We start from the raw sequence: 19,954 nt of genomic DNA, 5'->3' as shown, positions 1-19,954 counted from the left end.
TCACTGAGTCTTTTAGTGAATTCGGCTGGGCCTTGTAATAAAGGCTGGACTGAACCCATGTGGCTGGTGTGTAGATGAATGCTTGGGTCCCACGCCATACAAAGAAACCCAACTGGGCAGTAGGTTGGAAACTAGTTAAACACTGAACACTTAATGGGCCAAAAGCCCATTTCGAGCTGGGCTGATATGATCACCAGTTCATAGGGCGAATCTGAGATTAGTGTTAGTAAAAGGATTGGGTCTTTGACCTTATCCACTCTAAGAGACCAAATTCAAATTAGATTTGAATCTGGTAACCTCCTGATAAGATCAGGAGTTAACTAACTTAATCTGTAGATAGGATTAAGATTAACCTCTATCGAAATACTGATTTGGATTGGGATAACTCCCAAAATATTGGGAGGTTTCTTAATCAAGAAGAAAGAGGAGAAAGCCCTAGCAGAAATATCAGATTTCGAACTAGGGGGTTTGAGTAAGCAAGAAACACATCCTGCAATATGAGATTTGATCTCTCACAGACTTCAGAGACAAGAGACAATTCTGCCCTCTTCGTCCCTGGTCTTCTCCCCCTTCAGCCTCCGCCACTACCTGTTGGAAGATTGGATCTTTACAGCAACAGGAAGTCAAGAAAGCAGTTCTTAACAATAGTCTTGCAAGAAAGATACTAGGATTCAGTGTTCAAGGTTTCCAGAGGGTTCTTGTGAAGAATCCAGTGTGTAGGATGCACCCTGCTGGTTCCGTTCCATCCACAGCTGTGTCATCTCCAGTAGGAGAGGATCTTGGTTACTTCTTTGGGCGTGAACACCAACTTTGGGAGATATTATTTCTCCGGATCAGGTATAATCCTTCCTGTTTCCTTTTGGTCTAGATCTGGTTTGTTTATGGTTCAAGTAGGATCATTGAATAATGTATTCTAAATTTAGGGAATATGATTCCCAGTTGGAAGAATGTAGGAATTTTTTTTGAAATTCGCCCCCATTCCGCACCTTTCTTGGCGTCCATTAGATGGATCCTACCATTCTTTCAGTGGTATCAAAGCCACAGGTTCGAATCTTGAACCAAAAGAAAATCAGATCTGAACTTGCGCAGATGAACAGAAAATGTTTTGCCAAGATCTGTGCAGATTGCTTTCCTTTTTTTTTTTAAGAAATGGTTTCTTGTTAAGGGCGTTTGATCTGAAATTAATTTTGTTAAATCCGAAAATTTATTTAGAATTGTTCTTTATTTATTTTTGATTTAATGGACTGTTCGAACCTGGAGATCGCAGTGTAGATTTGGCGCAGATAGTCTGTGCACCCTTTTTTCTTCCTTTTATTATTATTTGGTTTGTAAATAATTTTTTTATTTTTCTAGACTGAATGTATAGGATTTGATCAAGAATGTAATTAATTAATAGAAATAGGATTTCTGTTTTTTATTTATTTTCTTGATTAAAGAAGGAAGAAGATGGCGGCGCTGGAGATTTGCAGATGGAGAAATCGCATACTGTGATTTACAGTTTATGAAACTGTAACTTTTGTGATTAACCTCTGTTTTGTAGGTGGTACGAACAATCCATATTTTTTATTTGTGATTGTCTAAAATAAAAAATTATTAATTTCAGATCTCTCTTGAATTAATTATTGGATTGAAAATCAGTTTTGGACCATTTCGGACTAGATTGGACCAAAATTGTTTGGACCGAATCTGAGATTCGAAGGGGGTTGTTTTTCAGTCCATATTTCTCACACTGATTATTCCAAATCTGATGTTCAATTACAGGGATTAATTCGGCTCACCTATAAAGCCCAGTTTTAAAGGGTTAAAACTGCAAAAGCCCATTGTTGTGAGAAAAGCTATATGGGCCGAACTGCTAACTGCAATTCAGCCCATACACCTAGTAAACATTAATTATTAATGCTTTAAGTTTTAAATGGGCCATTCGATGGGCTTTACAACAGTTAATTGATTAGATCAATTCTTCCTTTACATGTGATGTTTGGGATGTATGATGTGCTGCAACCATGGGCCATAAGCACTTGGCTCATGTTAACTCGTTAGTGGCTCTTGCGCACACCATGGCTGAATGCACATCATTGCCATGGTGTCCCTTAAGGTCATTGGATGACCCCTCTCTACTTGGTGGGCCGCACAACCCTGAAACGGGATGCGTACGGAACCCCTAGCAGATTGAGGCCCACCAGAAATTTGCCTTTATGAAAGCCAGTGGGAGCTACTTTGGTTTGACCTAAATTAGAATTAGGGCGTAATTTTGTTCCCTCCAAGCAAATATGAGTGCATGTGATAGGGAGATCCATTTGATGGACTCTCTAAAGGCCTTCCGTCATTAGCACAATGATGGGTCCATTAGTAATGAGGAAACGCACCATGAAATTGGACTATCCATTTACTGTTGGATCTGTTAGAGTGTTTCATTAGATGATAGGGGCGTCATAGACCGATGTGGGAGGGGCTTCACCAGAAAATGGGAACTCTCTCACGGTACCTTGGCGTAACCTGAACATGATGGGCGTGCACTCACTGGACAGAAAGATTTACTTGAAAACGGCTCTGAACCTTGTCTGACAGAGGCCAAAGGGAAACTCATCTGATGAGTGGATATGATCCGTCACAGAAAGGTGGTGGGGTTATGCAGCTAAAACAGTTGGCTTCACGCACCCTATGTGATTTCCCACATTTTCAGAGACATTCCGTCGTCTTCGTCACTGAGAAGGGAGGGAAAATCTCAAAGATGAATAAATGGGAATGGAACATAGATTAAAAGCCATATCTATGTACGTAACATGAATCAAACTAAGGTTGTGGACTAACGTTTTTGCTGTTTTATCAAAAAATGGCAAACGGTCAATTTGCAAAGCTTCTAGATGATAACAAGCTTAAGGGCCCAAACTATGCCGACTAGTACAGAAATCTTATGTTGGTCCTAACTTCTGAAAAGTTAGATAAGGTGGTACCCGGAACGTCCGGGTGATAGGGCTTCTGAGGCCCGTAGGAGGGACTACCAAGATTGGGAGGATAAGAACTCCCTAGCCTGCTGCTTTGTCATTACCTCATTAGACAACTCAATACAGAGGCAGTTCGATCAGATCGAACTAGCCAAGGACATATTGGACAGTCTAAGAACAATGTATAGAGAGCAGAACCGTTCTACTCGACAGAAGGTCCTGAAATTGTTCATGACCGCGCAGATGTCCAAGGGGCAGAAAGTTCATGACCATTGTCTTCGGATGATGGGATACATTAATGAACTTGAAGCTCTTGGATCCGGGCTAGATCTTGGCACGCAAGTGGATGCCATCCTGAATTCTTTGCCCTCTTCCTTCAATGCGTTCACTATGAACTACAGTATGAATAAGCTGAATGTCAGCGTCTAGGAACTCAGCAATATGTTGTAGAGGGCCGATGATCTTTTAAAGAAGGATGAGCCTGTGGTTATGCTTGCTAAAGCTAACAGATCGGGCAAGAAAAAGAGAAAGGCAAAGAAGCCCCAGAAGAAAGCTGCCAAACCCAAGAAGCAAAAGAAGAACAAGGCATCGGATGTCTGCACTTCTACAAACAGACCGGTCACTGGAAGAGGAACTGTCCTGCCTACCTGGAATCTAAGAAAGGTAACATCGAAACCTGTGTCATAGAAACTAATATGTTAGTTACTTCTGTGTCCTGGTGTGTTGACTCCGGGGCTTCAACTCATGCGTGTAACTCACTGCAGGGGTTCAAAGTTAGCAGAAGATTGAGTGATGGCGAGGTGACACTATTCTTGGGAACGACTGCAAGTGTTGTAGCTGCGGCGATAGGAACCGTAGAATTAGTTTTTAGAGGAGTCCTTGTACTTAAAGATTGTCTTTATGTACAGAACTTGAGAAGAAATTTAATTTCTGTTTCTAAACTGTGCTGATGGATATACTGTTTATTTTAGTAATATGATTACTGTTAAACGGAATAACAAATTCATCGCATGCGGGGAACTGGAGAATGATCTCTATGTTCTACATCATTCTCTAGAAACTAACATAACCGAAACTACGTCGGTTGAAAATCCCAAGAAAAGGAATCGTGATACAATTAATCCCACGTGCCTCTGGCATTACCGACTTGGCCATATCGGTATTGACCAAATCACAAGACTAGTAAAGGATGGTCTTTTGGATTTTCTAACCGTAGAAAATCTTCCCACTTGTGAGCCTTGCCTTCAAGGTAAGATGACTAAGCGGCCATTTGACGGTAAGCCTGAAAGATCTAGAGGCACACTTGACCTAGTACATACTGATGTATGTGGTCCCCTGAGTGTTAGGACACGGAATCAACACGTGCACTTCATCACCTTTATAGATGATTTTTCACGATATGGTTACGTGTATCTAATGAGACACAAATCTGAATCCTTTGAAAAGTTCAGAGAGTTCAGACAGGAAGTCGAGAAACAGTTAGGGAGAGAAGTTAAGGCCCTTCGATCGGATCGAGGTGGCGATTATCTCTCTGACGAATTCAGGGACTATTTAAAGGACAATGGGATAGTGTCACAACTAGCTCCTCCTGCTACACCACAACTCAACGGTGTTTCAGAGAGGAGGAATAGGACCTTGTTGGACATGGTCCGGTCACTTCTCGTACTCTCAAAATTACCCACATCCTTTTGGGGATATGCATTAGAGACTGTTATCTACGTGCTGAATCGGGTTCCAACCAAATCAGTTCCGAAAACTCCATATGAACTATGAACCGGAAGGAAGCCAAGTGTAAGACACTTGAAGATTTGGGATTGTCCTGCACACGTTAGAAGAACAAGTGCGGACAAGTTGGAATCCAAAACCAGCCGTTGCCTATTTATAGGCTACCTAAAGGATTCAATGGGTTATCTATTCTATGACCCAAGTGAGCAGAAAGTGTTCTGCAGTCGAAACGCCCAATTCTTAGAATCTGAATACATTATGGACACTCATCGTCAGGAAATAGTTCTTGATGAGGAGAGCTCACGAGTAGTGGGAGATGTCCCACAAGTTCTAGGTAATGACCAACCTAGAAGGTCCACCCGGGTATCCAGACCACCAGTCCGATATGGTTATGACCAGGATACCGACCTGGTGGAAGCCTTGACTAGTGAAGAGGATCCCGTGACTTACGCGGAAGCTATGTTTGACATAGATTCCCAGAAGTGGGTGGAGGCCATGAGAGCTGAGATGGACTCGATGGAGACCAATGGAGTCTGGACTCTAGTAGATCCGCCCTCCGGGGTAAAAGCAATTGGTTGCAAATGGATCTACAAGAGGAAGAAGGGCCCCGATGGCAGGATTGAAACCTACAAAGCTCACTTGGTGGCGAAAGGGTATACTCAGAAAGAAGGCATCGATTATGAGGAAACCTTTTCTCTCGTGGCCATGCTTAAATCCATTAGGATCCTGCTAGCTGTAGCAGCATACCATAACTACGAGATTTGGCAAATGGATGTCAAAACCGCGTTCCTGAATTGAGATCTTAGTGAAGATATCTACATGCAGCACAAGGCTTTATTGCTGCTGGTCAGGAACACATGGTATGTAAACTCAACAGATCCATATATGGACTTAAGCAGGCTTCTAGGAGTTGGAACATCCGTTTTGATTCTGCCGTCAAAACGTTTGACTTTGAGCAGAATCCGGATGAGCCCTGTGTTTACAGGAAGTCCAGTGGGGATAAGATTACTTTTTTAGTATTGTACGTGGACGATATCCTACTCATTGGGAATGATGTAGGAATGTTGACTTCGGTCAAGGTATGGATGTCACAACAGTTCTCCATGAAAGATCTTGGAGAAGCTTCATACATACTGGGTCTTCGACTCTATAGAGATAGATCGAAGCGGATAATTGGATTATCCCAGGCTGCTTACATTGACAAAATTGTCAAAAGGTACAACATGGAAAACTCCAAGAAAGGAAATGTTTCTTTCAGACATGGAGTAACTCTCTCCAAGAAGATGTCTCCCAAGACTTCTGAGGAGATTGAGGGCATGAGAGACGTTCCCTATGCCTCAGCCGTAGGGAGCATCATGTATGCCATGCTGTGCACTCGCCCGGACATAGCTCAGGCGGTGAGTGTGGTAAGCAGATTCCAGGCTAACCCAGGGCTGGAGCATTGGACTGCTGTGAAGAACATACTTAAATACTTTCGAAGGACAAAAGAGTTTTGTTTGGTATTCGATGGTAGTTCACTACAAGTTATGGGGTATACTGATGCCGATTTCCAGTCGGATCCAAATGATAGAAAGTCTACATATGGGTATATTTTCACGATAAGATCGTGTGCTATTTGCTGGAAAAGCAGCAAACAGGGGTCCACTGCAGACTCCACAACCGAGGCCTAGTACATTGCCGCAAGTGAAGCTGCCAAGGAAGCCATGTGGATGAAGAAATTCATACACGAATTGGGAGTGATTCCGTCCAGCACATCACCCATCCCGTTGTTGTGTGACAACAATGGAGCGATCGCCCAGGCTAAAGAGCCTCGGGCCCACTCGAAGTCAAAGCACATCGAGAGGAGTACCATGTACTGCGGGAGATCGTTGGTAGAGGGGACGTCCTAATTCAGAAGGTAGCATCAGCGGATAATGTGGCAGACCCATTGACTAAGCCACTGACACAGAAGGTGTTTGAGAAACACGTGGAAAGTATGGGACTCCGGCTTGTACCAGATTGGACCTAAGTGCAAGTGGGAGCTGTTAGACAGTCTTGTATGCCCTTAGCTTCAATCGGATTTGATGTACTTTTGTTATTTAGTGGAAATAAATTAAAGTGCATGTTTGATTCATGTTGTTTGGTATAATTTTGTGTAAGACCCTAAAACTAGACACTTATAGAAACTTGTGTTAGTTTTAAATGTTGACAGCCATTGGATAAGTCTGGGGAGATTTATCCTGCCAAGGCTGATACTGGTGTGCCACCAAGTGTTGGATTGGCTTGTTTTGGCCATCAGGGTAAGACCTAAGGCACATGCAGTATGGGATTGCTTGAACCCTTGAACCGGACCTGATTTTCAGTATTGCCCTAGACCTTGGAGACAGATGGGCAAAACTGGAAAGTTACACCTGACCCCTAGACTTGATTATGACACATCACTAGGTGTCGGATCGGGCTGTCTTTGATGTGTCAATCAGTGAAATCCTTAGTGGGGGTCAAAACCTGGACATGTTGGGGCAGTCTGAGAATTCATCTGAGTGAGTGGTAATAGTGACAGGATCAGCCCCTTTGTCGGACAATGGTAATGATCAGTAATGCACTCTCTCTGATGGAAACCAAACTGCCGGCAGTTGATTTCAATCGTTGGAATTTTGTTTTGCAAAATAAGATATATATATATATATATATATATATATATATATATATATATTTGTATATGTACGGTTTCAAAAGATTTGCAAAAGGTTTTAATTCCTGGGATCCATGTGAGTAGAGAGTGTGGCATTGTTCCTTGCAGCCAAGAGAGAGGTCTTCCAATGCTTGATCATTAAGGGTTGAGAGGTTAAGTGTAAGACCATTTAGGATAATACCTGATGGGCTAATCTTGCACCTGCCCACAGTCCTTGGGTTTTTATAAGATGGCTTGGCCCAGGGACCACTTAATGTAAGTGTTGGGCCCATAGGGTCCATGTGATGGGTTCAAGGGGGTCACTGAGTCTTTTAGTGAATTCGGCTGGGCCTTGTAATAAAAGCTGGGCCGAACCCATGTGGTTGGTGTGTAGATGAATGCTTGGGTCCTACGCCATACAAAGAAGCCCAACTGGGCAACAGGTTGGAAACTAGTTAAACACTGAACACTTAATGGGCCAAAAGCCCATTTCGAACTGGGCTGATATGATCACCAGTTCATAGGGCGAGTCTGAGATTAGTGTTAGTAAAAGGATTGGGTCTTTGACCTTATCCACTCTAAGAGACCAAATTCAAATTAGATTTGAATCTGGTAACCTCTTGATAAGATCAGGAGTTAACTAACTTAATCTGCAGATAGGATTAAGATTAACCTCTATCGAAATACTGATTTGGATTGGGATAACTCCCAAAATATTGGGAGGTTTCTTAATCAAGAAGAAAGAGGAGAAAACCCTAGCAGAAATATCAGATTTCGAACTAGGGGGTTTGAGTAAGCAAGAAACACATCCTGCAATATGAGATTTGATCTCTCACAGACTTCAGAGACAAGAGACAATTCTGCCCTCTTCGTCCCTGGACTTCTCCTCCTTCAGCCGCCGCCACTACCTGTTGGAAGATTGGATCTTTGCAGCAACAGGAAGTCAAGAAAGCAGTTCTTGACAATAGTCTTGCAAAAAAGACACTAGGATTCGGTGTTCAAGGTTTCCAGAGGGTTCTTGTGAAGAATCCAGTGTGTAGGACGCACCCTGCTGGTTCCGTTCCATCCACAACTGTGTCATTTTCAGTAGGAGCGGATCTTGGTTACTCTTTGGGCGTGAACACCAACTTTAGGAGATATTATTTCTCCGGATCAGGTATAATCCTTCCTGTTTTCTTTTGGTCCAGATCTGGTTTGTTTATGGTTCAAGTAGGATCATTGAATAATGTATTCTAAATTTAGGGAATATGATTCCCAGTTGGAAGAATGTAGGAAATTTTTTTTGAAATTCGCCCCCATTCCGCACCTTTCTTGGCGTCCATTAGATGGATCCTACCATTCTTTCGGACCTTCTTGTTTTTCTTAGACTGAACAAGAAAGTACACATCCTGAATGGATGTGAGCTTCTTACTGCTTAATATCTGAACATGAATGGGCTAGTAATTAGGATTAGGACCCACAAGAAAGGCAAATATCCATTGCTGATGTTTTTTCTGTAGTCCCTAGCTTCCAACTCATCTCTCTAGGCAATGGTCTAATAATGGTCAAGTTCTTTCCACATCGAGGTGAGGGTAAAATAATATGAAGATAGCCTTTTCTCCCCTTCAACCTGAAGTTCATACAATGAGCATAATGTCTTTGTGCAGAAAAAAGTTGCCTGAGTCTGATCCCAATCTCTTTGGCTGTACTAGCCCACAAATTGATTTCTCAAACCTGGTTGTATAGTGACCAGCAGCCAAGAGCATTAACACCGTTTCACACAGTCTAAAAGAGCAATAGAAACCGGAAATCTCCCAGTTTCAGCACTTGAGCTGATGATGTTTTGTCTTCCATATACCCCTGAAATAGAAGAATCTTCAATAGTAGATTTGAAAGTAAGAGAGTACTAACACCAAGCAGCCGTACACAATTTGAGTGTAGCAGATTTGTATTTTTAACTACACCTCCAAAACTGACCCCTTCTACGACCAAAGAATGTAAGAACTAGGTTCTCATGCAAACAATACTTTGAATAATACAAACTGTTTGGTCAACCCAAGCCACTTGCAAACCAAAAACAGCAATGAAATAAACTCTGAACACCAACAATAGCAGTCTGATTATACAGTAATCTAAACCTGTCAACTTTCTTCACAGGCCAAAAAAGGAAAGAACAGCCCTACAATTGATCTTCACAGTCCACACACCTCTAGCAGACAGTTTTATCTAAAAGCAGGTTTCTTGGCACCCAGAAACATCACTGATGGATTCTACTTCTTGATATTCTTGTGAAAGATCCATAAAGTAAGGTGCAACACTGGCTGAATGGATCTCAAATTGCCAGCAAACAACAAACTGGAAACAAGGCCTCCTTATTCCTTAACTTTTTAGTGCACCACAGAAGGAAAAGAAATAAAAAACCAGATCTTACCTGATCAGAGTTTCTTCAGATTTGGCTAGTCCCAGACTCCCAGTACTCCAAGAGAGAACAGAGGAGAAGAAGATCCCATAGGTTATGGGAAACCAGTGTTGTAAACTTGGACTTGGACCATGATAACCAGGACTGGCAGACATTCTGTATTTTTGGAGCCCCAATTTTTTAAAATTCGGAGAAACCAAATGATCCCTGTCAAAAAATGGTGACAACTGTCTGTGTTCAATGACCTAGCCAATTTTCACTAACCCAAACAGGTAATTAATTTATCCGAAATTATAAAATGACAACAACAAGATTTGAATCTCTGACCTCTTCCTTGTGTATAATAACACCTCTTCTTCGTGCCTGAGGCATTTGGAAGCCCTTGCACTTTTGTTGCGTCTCTGGCTTTTAAAGTACTGCCCTTGGATTTTTGAATCAATGAGCTCCAATAATCTGTGGAATGCTTCGATCAATTGTCCTGATAGCCCTAAGAGAAATTGTAGAACATGCTCTAGTAAATGGCACACTTCCCAAAGAAGGTAGGGAGGGACTTCGACTATCTTTTCAAATTTTCTGGATGCTAACCCAGATGGAAGTCACAACACCATAGTAAATACCTGTATCTTTCAATTGTTAAATGCATATTTCTAATTGTCTATTTAAAATTAATTATGGAAAAACGTGTATAGTTGCTATAAGTTTCACTTTGTCATCATTATTCTGGATTATTTCTTTGTATTTGTTCAATCCTATATAGTAGTCCTATTTCAAAAAGAAAAAAAAGGGAACTCTGTTGTATTTATCAATACATTACCTTCTCAAAAAGAAATCCTAAGTAGTAATTTCATTTCCCTTGCAGCATGCTGGTGTGCATGATGACAAAGGAGACCCCAAGATTAAGGATCATTATGGCAGCGCTCTGACTGCAAGGTATTCACTTTTAAATACTGCCCCTTTCTGAACATTTTTGAGCTTCTACAGTACATATTCATTATTTGATTATGCTGTTCGATTGCCACTTGTTCTCACCATATGTTTTATTCTTTTCTTTTGATTCATTTTTTGCAGTGGAAATACTCAAGATGATATGCTTCTTGTAAAACATGAATGTGTCTACACTGGGTCTGCCAACCATGGGTCTTCAATGGTATACTTCTTTCCAATTATCAGTACTGGTCCCTCTGTATTTTGGAGAAAATAAGCAGCATTTTTGTGCTGCTATGCCACTAGCCTCTCATTGCTATCTTCTATTTTCTCCAGTTTGTCTTCAACATGGAACAAGGACTTCCTATTTTGCCCGAGTGGTTGTGTTTTAACAGAGACTGCCTGTGCTAGAAAGGGTGTTGAAATTGAACCTGCATGTATCCCTTTTAGATAAGATATCCTGTATGTTCTTTTTTGTTCATGAGAAGCATTTCAGCTGCAGATTGTTATCTTGGCATAGTGTCTCTGTTCTGAATAAGTGGATTTCGCTTGTTCCCATATCTCACAAGCAGTTTCAGCCCACATAAAGGTCTTCCTTACTTGTGGCAGCATTGAAACCAAGAGCCAAGACATCACCATACTGTTCTCTTGGTTCCACCTATCAGATTTCCTTTCTGCTAGTCTGTTCGATCTTCTCTTGACAGTAGGGTTGATCGATCTGCTCTCTTTTAATCAGCATTCCCGCTCTAATACCATCTTGACAGTGTAACCGGCCAGAGATAGGTGGAAGAGAAGAGAAGAGAAGAGAAGAGAAGAGAAGAGAAGAGAGAAGGTTTGCAATGTAACAGTACTGGCGGCACCAATGTTTATTTTACTATATATAGTGCGACAGAAATAACAAGGGAAAAGACCCTTGTGCCTCTGAGTACAATAACAGACATAACAGAAATAAAAAACGAAATAAAAAACACTTTAATTAGACAAATAGGCCCTAACAACTGCAACTAAGTTATTTTAACATTATTCCAACAGGAAACACCTCTCACCATTAGCTTTGTAAAGAATGCACCAATTCAGGGAGAGGCACCAGCTTGACCTTCTTTTTTGTAACATATTCATAGTATTTATCTTCTCATTATACACCTCCCAACAAAACGCTCCAACATGGGACAGGCCCATACCAATTTCTTTGGTGGGAAAGGTTTGTTGGGAGGAGAATGAAATACAGAGAGCCTGAAAGTCCCAAACAAAATTTTGCCACCAGAGCAAACATCATACCTAAAGTAGTTCGAGTAGATAAATCGACTTCCATCCCTTGTTGATAATAGATATGATGAGAAGAGGGATCATAACACTTATACCCTTTTTGGGTAGTGAGTATCCAAGGAAGATACAAGGAATGGAATGAAGGCCAAACTTTCCATGAGATGGAGACAAGTAATGAACAAAACAATGACAACCATATGAATAAGAATGGAGAACAATGGGGACTTGGGAATGTAGAGAAGATGGGCCGAATGGCCCATAGGCTGTTTATTCTTTCTTGTTGTTTATGTTTTTCTGTAATGGGCCTTATTTTGGTCCCATCCTGTCTATATTAAGTTCTTTGTAAATTCTTGCCCAACTAAGGGCCTCCTTGTAATTATTCAAATATATCTTAATAAAATAGTGTTAGGGTGCTGAGAGAGAGTAGGTTCGAAACTCTCATTCTCAGACCCTCATTGCTGAACTCTCAAGCAATGTGAGGGCATGTGGTATCCAAAACCTCTTAAGGACATACATATGCAACATTAAACCTTGAGCTGCTTCAACAAGATGCTTGTTCTTCTTCCTTCCAGCAATGCCATTTTGTTGAGGTGTTCGCAGACATGTACTTTGATGAATGGTACCGTGTTGAGAAAAAACTACCTTTGATCACTGTTGAAATATTTACAAGCATTGTCTAAGTGAAAGAACAGAAACTCCACATGAAACTAAGTGAACACCATTCTTTGGAAGTCCTGTATCACCTTCAGTACTTCACCTAGAGAATGAAGTAAATAGTTCCAAGTATAGCGTGAGAAATCATTGATGAAGCTAATAAAATATTTATAACCTCCCTAAGTAGTAATAGTAGTAGGGTCCTAAACATCAGAGTGAACAACTTGAAAAGGAAACTCAGCCATTTATTACTTAATGGAAAACTTGTTCTACAATGTTTACTTAAAGGACAAGTAGGACATTGCAAAGAGAACTCAGAAACAGAATTAAATCATTCAGGGAACAAGACTATGAAGAAGAAAAAGACGTATGGCCCAAACGGTAATGCCATAGTAAAGTCTTTACAAGGACTCTTAGACTGTCTCACAAGATTTGTTGTATTATTCGCCTTTAAACCAACAACATCCTCCAGAGTGTAGAGACCAACAACATGCCCCTTTCCAATCATTCTTCCAAAAATCAAATACTAGAAACACAAGAATTAGAAAAAAAAAAAGGTCACACAACAATTCAAAGATTGGGCAATACAACTAGCAGATAAAAGATTTATGGGGAATTTCGAAACATGATGAACTGAGTTCAAGTTAACACCATTTGGTAGGGACACAATTCCATGGCCAATGGTGGTGTGAGAACCATTTACTAATCTCACTCTATCTCTACCAGAAAGCAAAATGGTAAGCTGAAAAAAGGTTTGGCTTATTGGTCATGTGAGCCCCAAAATCAATGATCCAAGGGGATGAGGATAAAGTGGACACATTGAATGCAACAACCTGGTTACCTGAGGTTGATACATGTGAGGTAGGAGTGATAAAGATTTCCTCAAGATGATGAAGTGTCCTACCATATTCTTCCAACCGATCATGTGAGGCATTCAACATTCTCTCCTTGGAGTTGGAACCATGGAGTTATTCTCCTGCAATGAGCCACCTGACACAACATTGGCTGAATTAGTTTTCTTCCCAAGCTGCTGTTGGTTCTGGAAATTCTAGAAAATCTTCAGCTGGCCAATGAGATTCTGAGGCCTCTTTGGTGTGTCAAGAGATTCTAGTCCTATCACAATGAGAATATCTCAGCTTACCCTTATTACCATGACTCTACTTAGCCAAGGACCAAGAGAACCCCCCCCCCCCCTTCATGCTAACCCTCTTGCTCTTCTCAGACTGAACAAGAAAGTACACATCCTGAATGGATGTGAGCTTCTTACTGCTTCATATCTGAACATGAATGGGCTAGTAATTAGGATTAGGACCCACAGGAAAGGCAAATATCCATTGCTGATGTTTTTTCTGTAGTCCCTAGCTTCCAACTCATCTCTCTAGGCAATGGTCTAATAATGGTCAAGTTCTTTTCACATCGAGGTGAGGGTAAAATAATATGAAGATAGCCTTTTCTTCCCTTCAACCTGAAGTTCATACAATGAGCATAATGTCTTTGTGCAGAAAAAAGTAGCCTGAGTCTGATCCCAATCTCTTTGGCTATACTAGCCCACATAAATTTTTTTCTCAGACCTGGTTGTATAGTGACCAGCAGCCAAGAACATTAACACCGTTTCACACAGTCTAAAAGAGCAATAGAAACCGGAAAACTCCCAGTTTCAGCACTTGAGCTGATGATGTTTTATCCTCCAGATACCCCTGAAATAGAAGAATCTTCAATAGCAGATTTGAAAGTAAGAGATTACTAACACCAAGCAGCAGTACACAATCTGAGTGTAGCAGATTTGTACTTTTAACTACATCTCCAAAACTGACCCCTTCTACGACCAAAGAATGTAAGAACTAGGTTCTCATGCAAACAATACTTTGAATAATACAAACTGTTTGGTCAACCCAAGCCACTTGCAAACCAAAAACAGCAATGAAATAAACTCTGAACACCAACAATAGCAGTCTGATTATACAGTAATCTAAACCTGTCAACTTTCTTCACAGGCCAAAAAAGGAAAGAACAGCCCTACAATTGATCTTCACAGTCCACACACCTCTAGCAGACAGTTTTGTCTAAAAACAGCTAGTAACCCAGAAACATCACTGATGGATTCCGCTTCTTGATATTCTTGTGAAAGATCCATAAACTAAGGTGCAACACTGGCTGAATGGATCTCAAATTGCCAGCACACAACAAACTGGAAACAAGGCCTCCTTATTCCTTAACTTTTTAGTCCACCATAGAGGGAAAAGAAATAAAAAACCAGATCTTACCTGATCAGAGTTTCTTCAGATTTGGCTAGTCCCAGACTCCCAGTACTCCAAGAGAGAACAGAGGAGAAGAAGATCCCATAGGTTATGGGAAACCAGTGTTGTAAACTTGGACTGGACTGGATGGTTGGACCATGAAAACCTGGAACTGGCAGACATTCTGTATTTTTGGAGTTTTAAAATTCTGAGAAACCAAATGATCCCTGTCAAAAAATGGTGACAACTGTCTGGGTTTCAATGGCCTAGCCAATTTTCACTAACCCAAACAGGTAATTAATTTATCAGAAATTATAAAATGACTACAACAAGATTTGAATCTCTGACCTCTTCCTTGTGTATAATAAAACCTTCCTTGTGCCTGAGGCATTTGGAAGCCCTTGCACTTTTGTTGCGTCTCTGGCCTTTAAAGTACTGCCCTTGGATGTTTGAATCAATGAGCTCCAATAATCTGTGGAATGCTTCGATCAATTATCCTGATAGCCCCAAGAGAAATTGTAGAACATGCTCTAGTATATGGCACACTTCCCAAAGAAGGTAGGGAGGGACTTCGACTATCTTTTCAAAATTTCTGGATGCTATCCCAGATGGCAGTCACAATTTCATAGTAAATACCTGTATCTTTCAATTGTTAAATGCATATTTGTAATTGTCTATTGAAAGCTAATTATGGAAAAATGTGTATAATTTCTATAAGTTTCACTTTGTCATCATTATTCTGGATTATTTCTTTGTATTTGTTCAATCCTATATAGTAGTCCTATTTCAAAAAAAAAAAAAAATGGAACTTTGTTGTATTTATCAATACATTACCTTCTCAAAAAAAATCCTAAGTAGTAATTTCATTTCCCATGCAGCATGCTGGTGTGCATGATGACAAAGGAGACCCCAATATTAAGGATCATTATGGCAGCCCACTGACTGCAAGGTATTCACTTTTAAATACTGCCCCTTTCTGAACATTTTTGAGATTCTACAGTACATATTCATTATTTGATTATGCTGTTCGATTGCCACTTGTTCTCACCATATGTTTTGTTCTTTTCTTTTGATTCATTTTTTGCAGTGGAAATACTCAAGATGATATGCTTCTTGTAAAACTTGAATGTGTCTACACTGGGTCTGCCAACCATGGGTCTTCAATGGTATACTTCTTTCCAATTATCACTACTGGCCCCTCTGTATTTTGGAGAAAATAATCAGCATTTTTGTGCTGCTATGCCGTTAGCCTCTCATTGCTATCTTCTATTTTCTCCAGTTTGTCTTCAACATGGAACAAGGACTTCCTATTTTGCCCGAGTGGTTGTGTTTTAACATAGACTGCCCGTGGTAGAAAGGGTGTTGAAATTGAACCCGCATGTATCCCTTTTAGATATGATATCCTGTATGTTCTTTTTTGTTCATGAGAAGCATTTCAGCTGCAGAACTTGCTCTAAATACGCACAACTGTAAAGAGATGTGCTGCAATTAAGCTCCTTTGGTTTTTAATGTTGAAGGGATGATTTAAAGTTTTAAACATTTCGACTGAGTTCTTCATTATGCTGATATTTGTATGTGGTTGGCTCTGGAGAGATTTCTTTTCCTATGGTGGGTGGCAAGCACAGCCTTCATTTTCTATGCATTTTGGTTTTGGTTGCATTCTTGTGTCTTCTTTATTTCTGGTAGAAATTTTCAACCTTGTGGAATAATTATGTATTGAGGGATCCTTCCCAAGACTATGGATCTAGAAAGATCATGAAATACACAAAAAGGAAAAGAAAAAGAATAGTCTTGTTATTTCACAATCTACAATATCCGTTTGTGAAACTTGTCCTTCTCATGTTCTTATACTCTTTTTTTTTTTCTTAAACTGTAAGGTAAAATAATTTCATTAATAATCTTAAAACCATAGAACTATGAAAACTCCTGTACAAAGAGAAAGCCTATTATCCATAATAAAGTAGCATGTCTGTGCAGATCCTTGAAAGGAAGGATCAAAATATCAATACGATACACCCCATATTGGGCCTATCATCATATCCAAGGTCTTGAGACTCATGGATACAGCGATACACACAGGGGTTAGAGGGTTTTGAAAGTTTGGGATGATAGAAGGCATCCCTCTCATGCTGATAAAATAAAAATAAAAAATAAAAAAAAAGAGTATCGGTCTTATCAATATGCACTGATACCCATTTTTTGACATTGAATGTTGTCAATATTTTGATTCTTGCTTGAAAGTGACCTCACTTTCCCTTCAAAAGTTCTTCCCCTCCTCAAATGGGGTTACTCACTGCAATGTTTTTCCTATTTCCTGAAAGCAAATGTTCAGCCAAAGTTGCATATTATAAGTAGTGATTGAAACCAGCAACCGATTCTGAATTTTATAAATAGATATTTGCACATGGAGACCATTTCCTGGTTTAATGGTAAAATCTAGGATGAAAAGTCTGACTTGCAGGTTCCTGTCTGAAAGCAGCCACAAAGGAATCCCCAAATCTGTCGTGCCCATGCATAACTTTTGCTTATTTTTTAATCAAGCATATTAGCTTTCTAGGAGATATATTTTGGAAGAACTTCAATCTGTCTTTAATCAAGCATGTTAGCTTTGTATCTGAACCTTAAATAACAGAGAAGTGGTTCTTTGGTCGTGAGTATGTTTGTTTAGTTGAAGATACTTGAAGATGAATGCTGCTAAATTCTTTGTTTTTAGCACCAATGTTTATTGTGCCTGGTACGAGTTCAATGAAATAGTTGAAGGACTACATGTTTTAACTAAGGGGAGTCCTTACCTTGCCTAAGGGCCATTAGCTCCAAGATTTATTTTTTGATGAACTGTGCGTGGAATTTTATTTTTCCCCCTTGCAAATCCCAGTGTTATATGTACAGATGACTGATCATTGATCATTTTTTATTCCCCTGTTTTTCAGCTTGGACCAGTTGTGGGGGCCATTTTTACTGACTATGGAAGCGATCTTGGATCTGGCCCTACTCTGCCTGTTATATTTTCTATAACTATATCTAGTTTCTGTTTTGTCAATCAGACTAGAAATGGATATGAGAGAAAGAATGCTTTAGCAGAATAGCAGTATAGCAGTCAAAAATCTAGGAACAGGAATACTAGTCGAATAAAATGCACTATGTATTTTCTGATGTTAAAAGGACTGGTGGTTGTCTAGTACATCATTTCCTGCTTTTTCTTGGCCTTTCAAGTTCCATAATTCCTGGCCTATTCAACTGAAAACTACAACCTATTGGCAGCATGGTGCAACATCCAGATGCCATACCTCTTCTTCCCCTTCTATTTAATTTTGTTGCTTCTTTACCTTTCCAGGTGATCCAGCTGGAGCAAGATCAAAAACCTGGAAGTGGTAACGGTTATGGGTTCGGGATCCGTGTAGACTCCCCCTTGGGGCCACTGCGGTTGGAATATGCATTCAACGACAGGCAGGAAAAGAGGTTTCAGTTTGGAGTTGGTCGCCGGAAATGATGGTTTCTTTGCTTCATTGGCATTGCTAATCTATTGGCTGCAGTTTTGATTCTCGCTATACACATAAAAAAGGGTGAGAACAAAGAAATAATTAAAGAAAATCTCTGAAAATATCTGTCATTATGGATCCTCTTCCCCCCATCATGTGGATAACTTCTCGTAGTCGTTGCAAATCTGGATGGTGAATGAAGTCAGGACTCAGGATGCTGTTGAGAAAGAGAGGAAATTTACCTCGGCATATTTTTGGTGGCTAAAACCCTAAATTCTCGAGGTGTAAATTTTCTTGAAAATGGAACAAATTACGAATTATTCAGTCGTAAGCCTCTTCACCTAAGAGAAGTAAACCTATTGTTGTCTTTGGGATAAAATCCGTTTAGGCTATTAAAATACTGAAGCAGAGGGCTACAGTTTTGGCTGCATCAATTTCGGTCGAAATTCACTAGACTCGTCGTCTGTTGCTGGAAAACGGATGATATCTCAGACTCAATGCTGGCTTGAAACTCGTACTTCATATAAGCATATCGCTTTTATGATTGGTTGTACTGAAACTAAGGTTAACGCTTTCCATTTCTCTTGCAGCCTATTCATGTTTGATGTAGCTCTGTAGATCAGTCATGGAATGACCATGTAATTTTTTTTTTCACTGCATAGGCTTTTATGCTTGTCCAATTGAATTGAATGATCTGAATTTACATATTGGACTATTCAAATGCTGCCTATCTATTTTCTATATCTGAATGAATCTGATCAGAGACAGTAAATTCCTCTCGCCCAGATGGTCCTGATTCCCATCAAAAGATTTTTGTAGTCGATTTTGTTGATTTGAAACCCCCCCCCCCCCTTAAGAGAATTTCTTTAGTCTTGGGCATGACTGCGTGGAATCTCTGTGACAGGCCATATTGCATTTAAATCTAATGTTATTGCAGTAGCCGGTGGGTTGCCAAAGAGTTCCTACTGCCTTTTCAGTGTCGCTATCTGTGTCATTCAAAATCAAGACACCTTTCCGTTTCTACAGGACCACTGTTTCATGAGGCCTTCTTTACTGGGTTCCAGAATGAATTTCTTTGTCTTCTCTGTCTTGTGGGCTGTTCACTTGAAACCAAAGTTGAGAGCAGTCTTGCACGTGGACGGTGGTCTCTGCACTCTATCACCATGGTTTTAGGATCATGATGTGATCACCATCCAATCTTGGCAAGTGGTAGTGCCTTTCATTCTCCTTTCCTCTTGGCTTTGTTCTACATGGGTTGACTCAGTGCAATAGAGTGGTCGTGCCTTCATGATGGATGCATTTCATCAGTGCTCTAGCACTAATGTGCCACGACCATCCTGTCACTAGGGCTGTAAATGGATTACTAAGATCAGATACCGATTTAACTTTAATATGAGTATCTCATGTTTGGATATTAGAACTTGCATCCAATTAATAAACAGATAAGATGCGAACTTAACCCGTTGGTCCGATTAAAATCTAAAGTCTAATAAAAAGTTATTATTTTATGTATATATGGATATTATTTATAATTATATAAAATTTATATTTGATAAACTTTAAAAATAATTAGTTTTTTAATTGTTTTAATCATTTTAAAATAGTTACGGATTAAATCTGAATTTACTCCAAAAGTTGACATAATAATGCAGATGAAGCTGAAACCGATCCGTTTA

At 40.0% G+C, this 19,954-nt stretch overlaps 1 protein-coding gene across 5 annotated transcripts in view; it reads left to right on the top strand.

The window, feature by feature from the left end:
* Positions 1-19,006, top strand: part of LOC148872541 (outer envelope protein 80, chloroplastic-like) — a 36,537-nt gene extending 17,531 nt beyond the window's left edge. For 3 of the 5 annotated variants that reach the window (XM_088967178.1, XM_088967176.1, XM_088967180.1), the window contains 5 exons: positions 10,578-10,648; positions 10,787-10,865; positions 15,678-15,748; positions 15,887-15,965; positions 17,730-19,006. In XM_088967178.1, coding sequence (XP_088823304.1) covers positions 10,578-10,648; positions 10,787-10,865; positions 15,678-15,748; positions 15,887-15,965; positions 17,730-17,885 — 456 coding nt within the window. In that variant the 3' untranslated portion in view covers positions 17,886-19,006. Of the gene's footprint in view, positions 1-10,577; positions 10,649-10,786; positions 10,866-15,677; positions 15,749-15,886; positions 15,966-16,078; positions 16,609-17,729 lie in introns of those variants that run through there. The other 2 variants (XM_088967177.1, XM_088967181.1) reach the window with 2 other exon arrangements.
* Positions 19,007-19,954: the final 948 nt, after the last annotated feature.

Source organism: Nelumbo lutea, chromosome 2 (assembly GCF_056320005.1).
Source record: "Nelumbo lutea isolate HS-2025 chromosome 2, American lotus-T2T, whole genome shotgun sequence".
NCBI classification, from domain to species: Eukaryota; Viridiplantae; Streptophyta; class Magnoliopsida; order Proteales; family Nelumbonaceae; genus Nelumbo; species Nelumbo lutea.
This window is presented reverse-complemented; position numbering and strand designations above follow the sequence as displayed.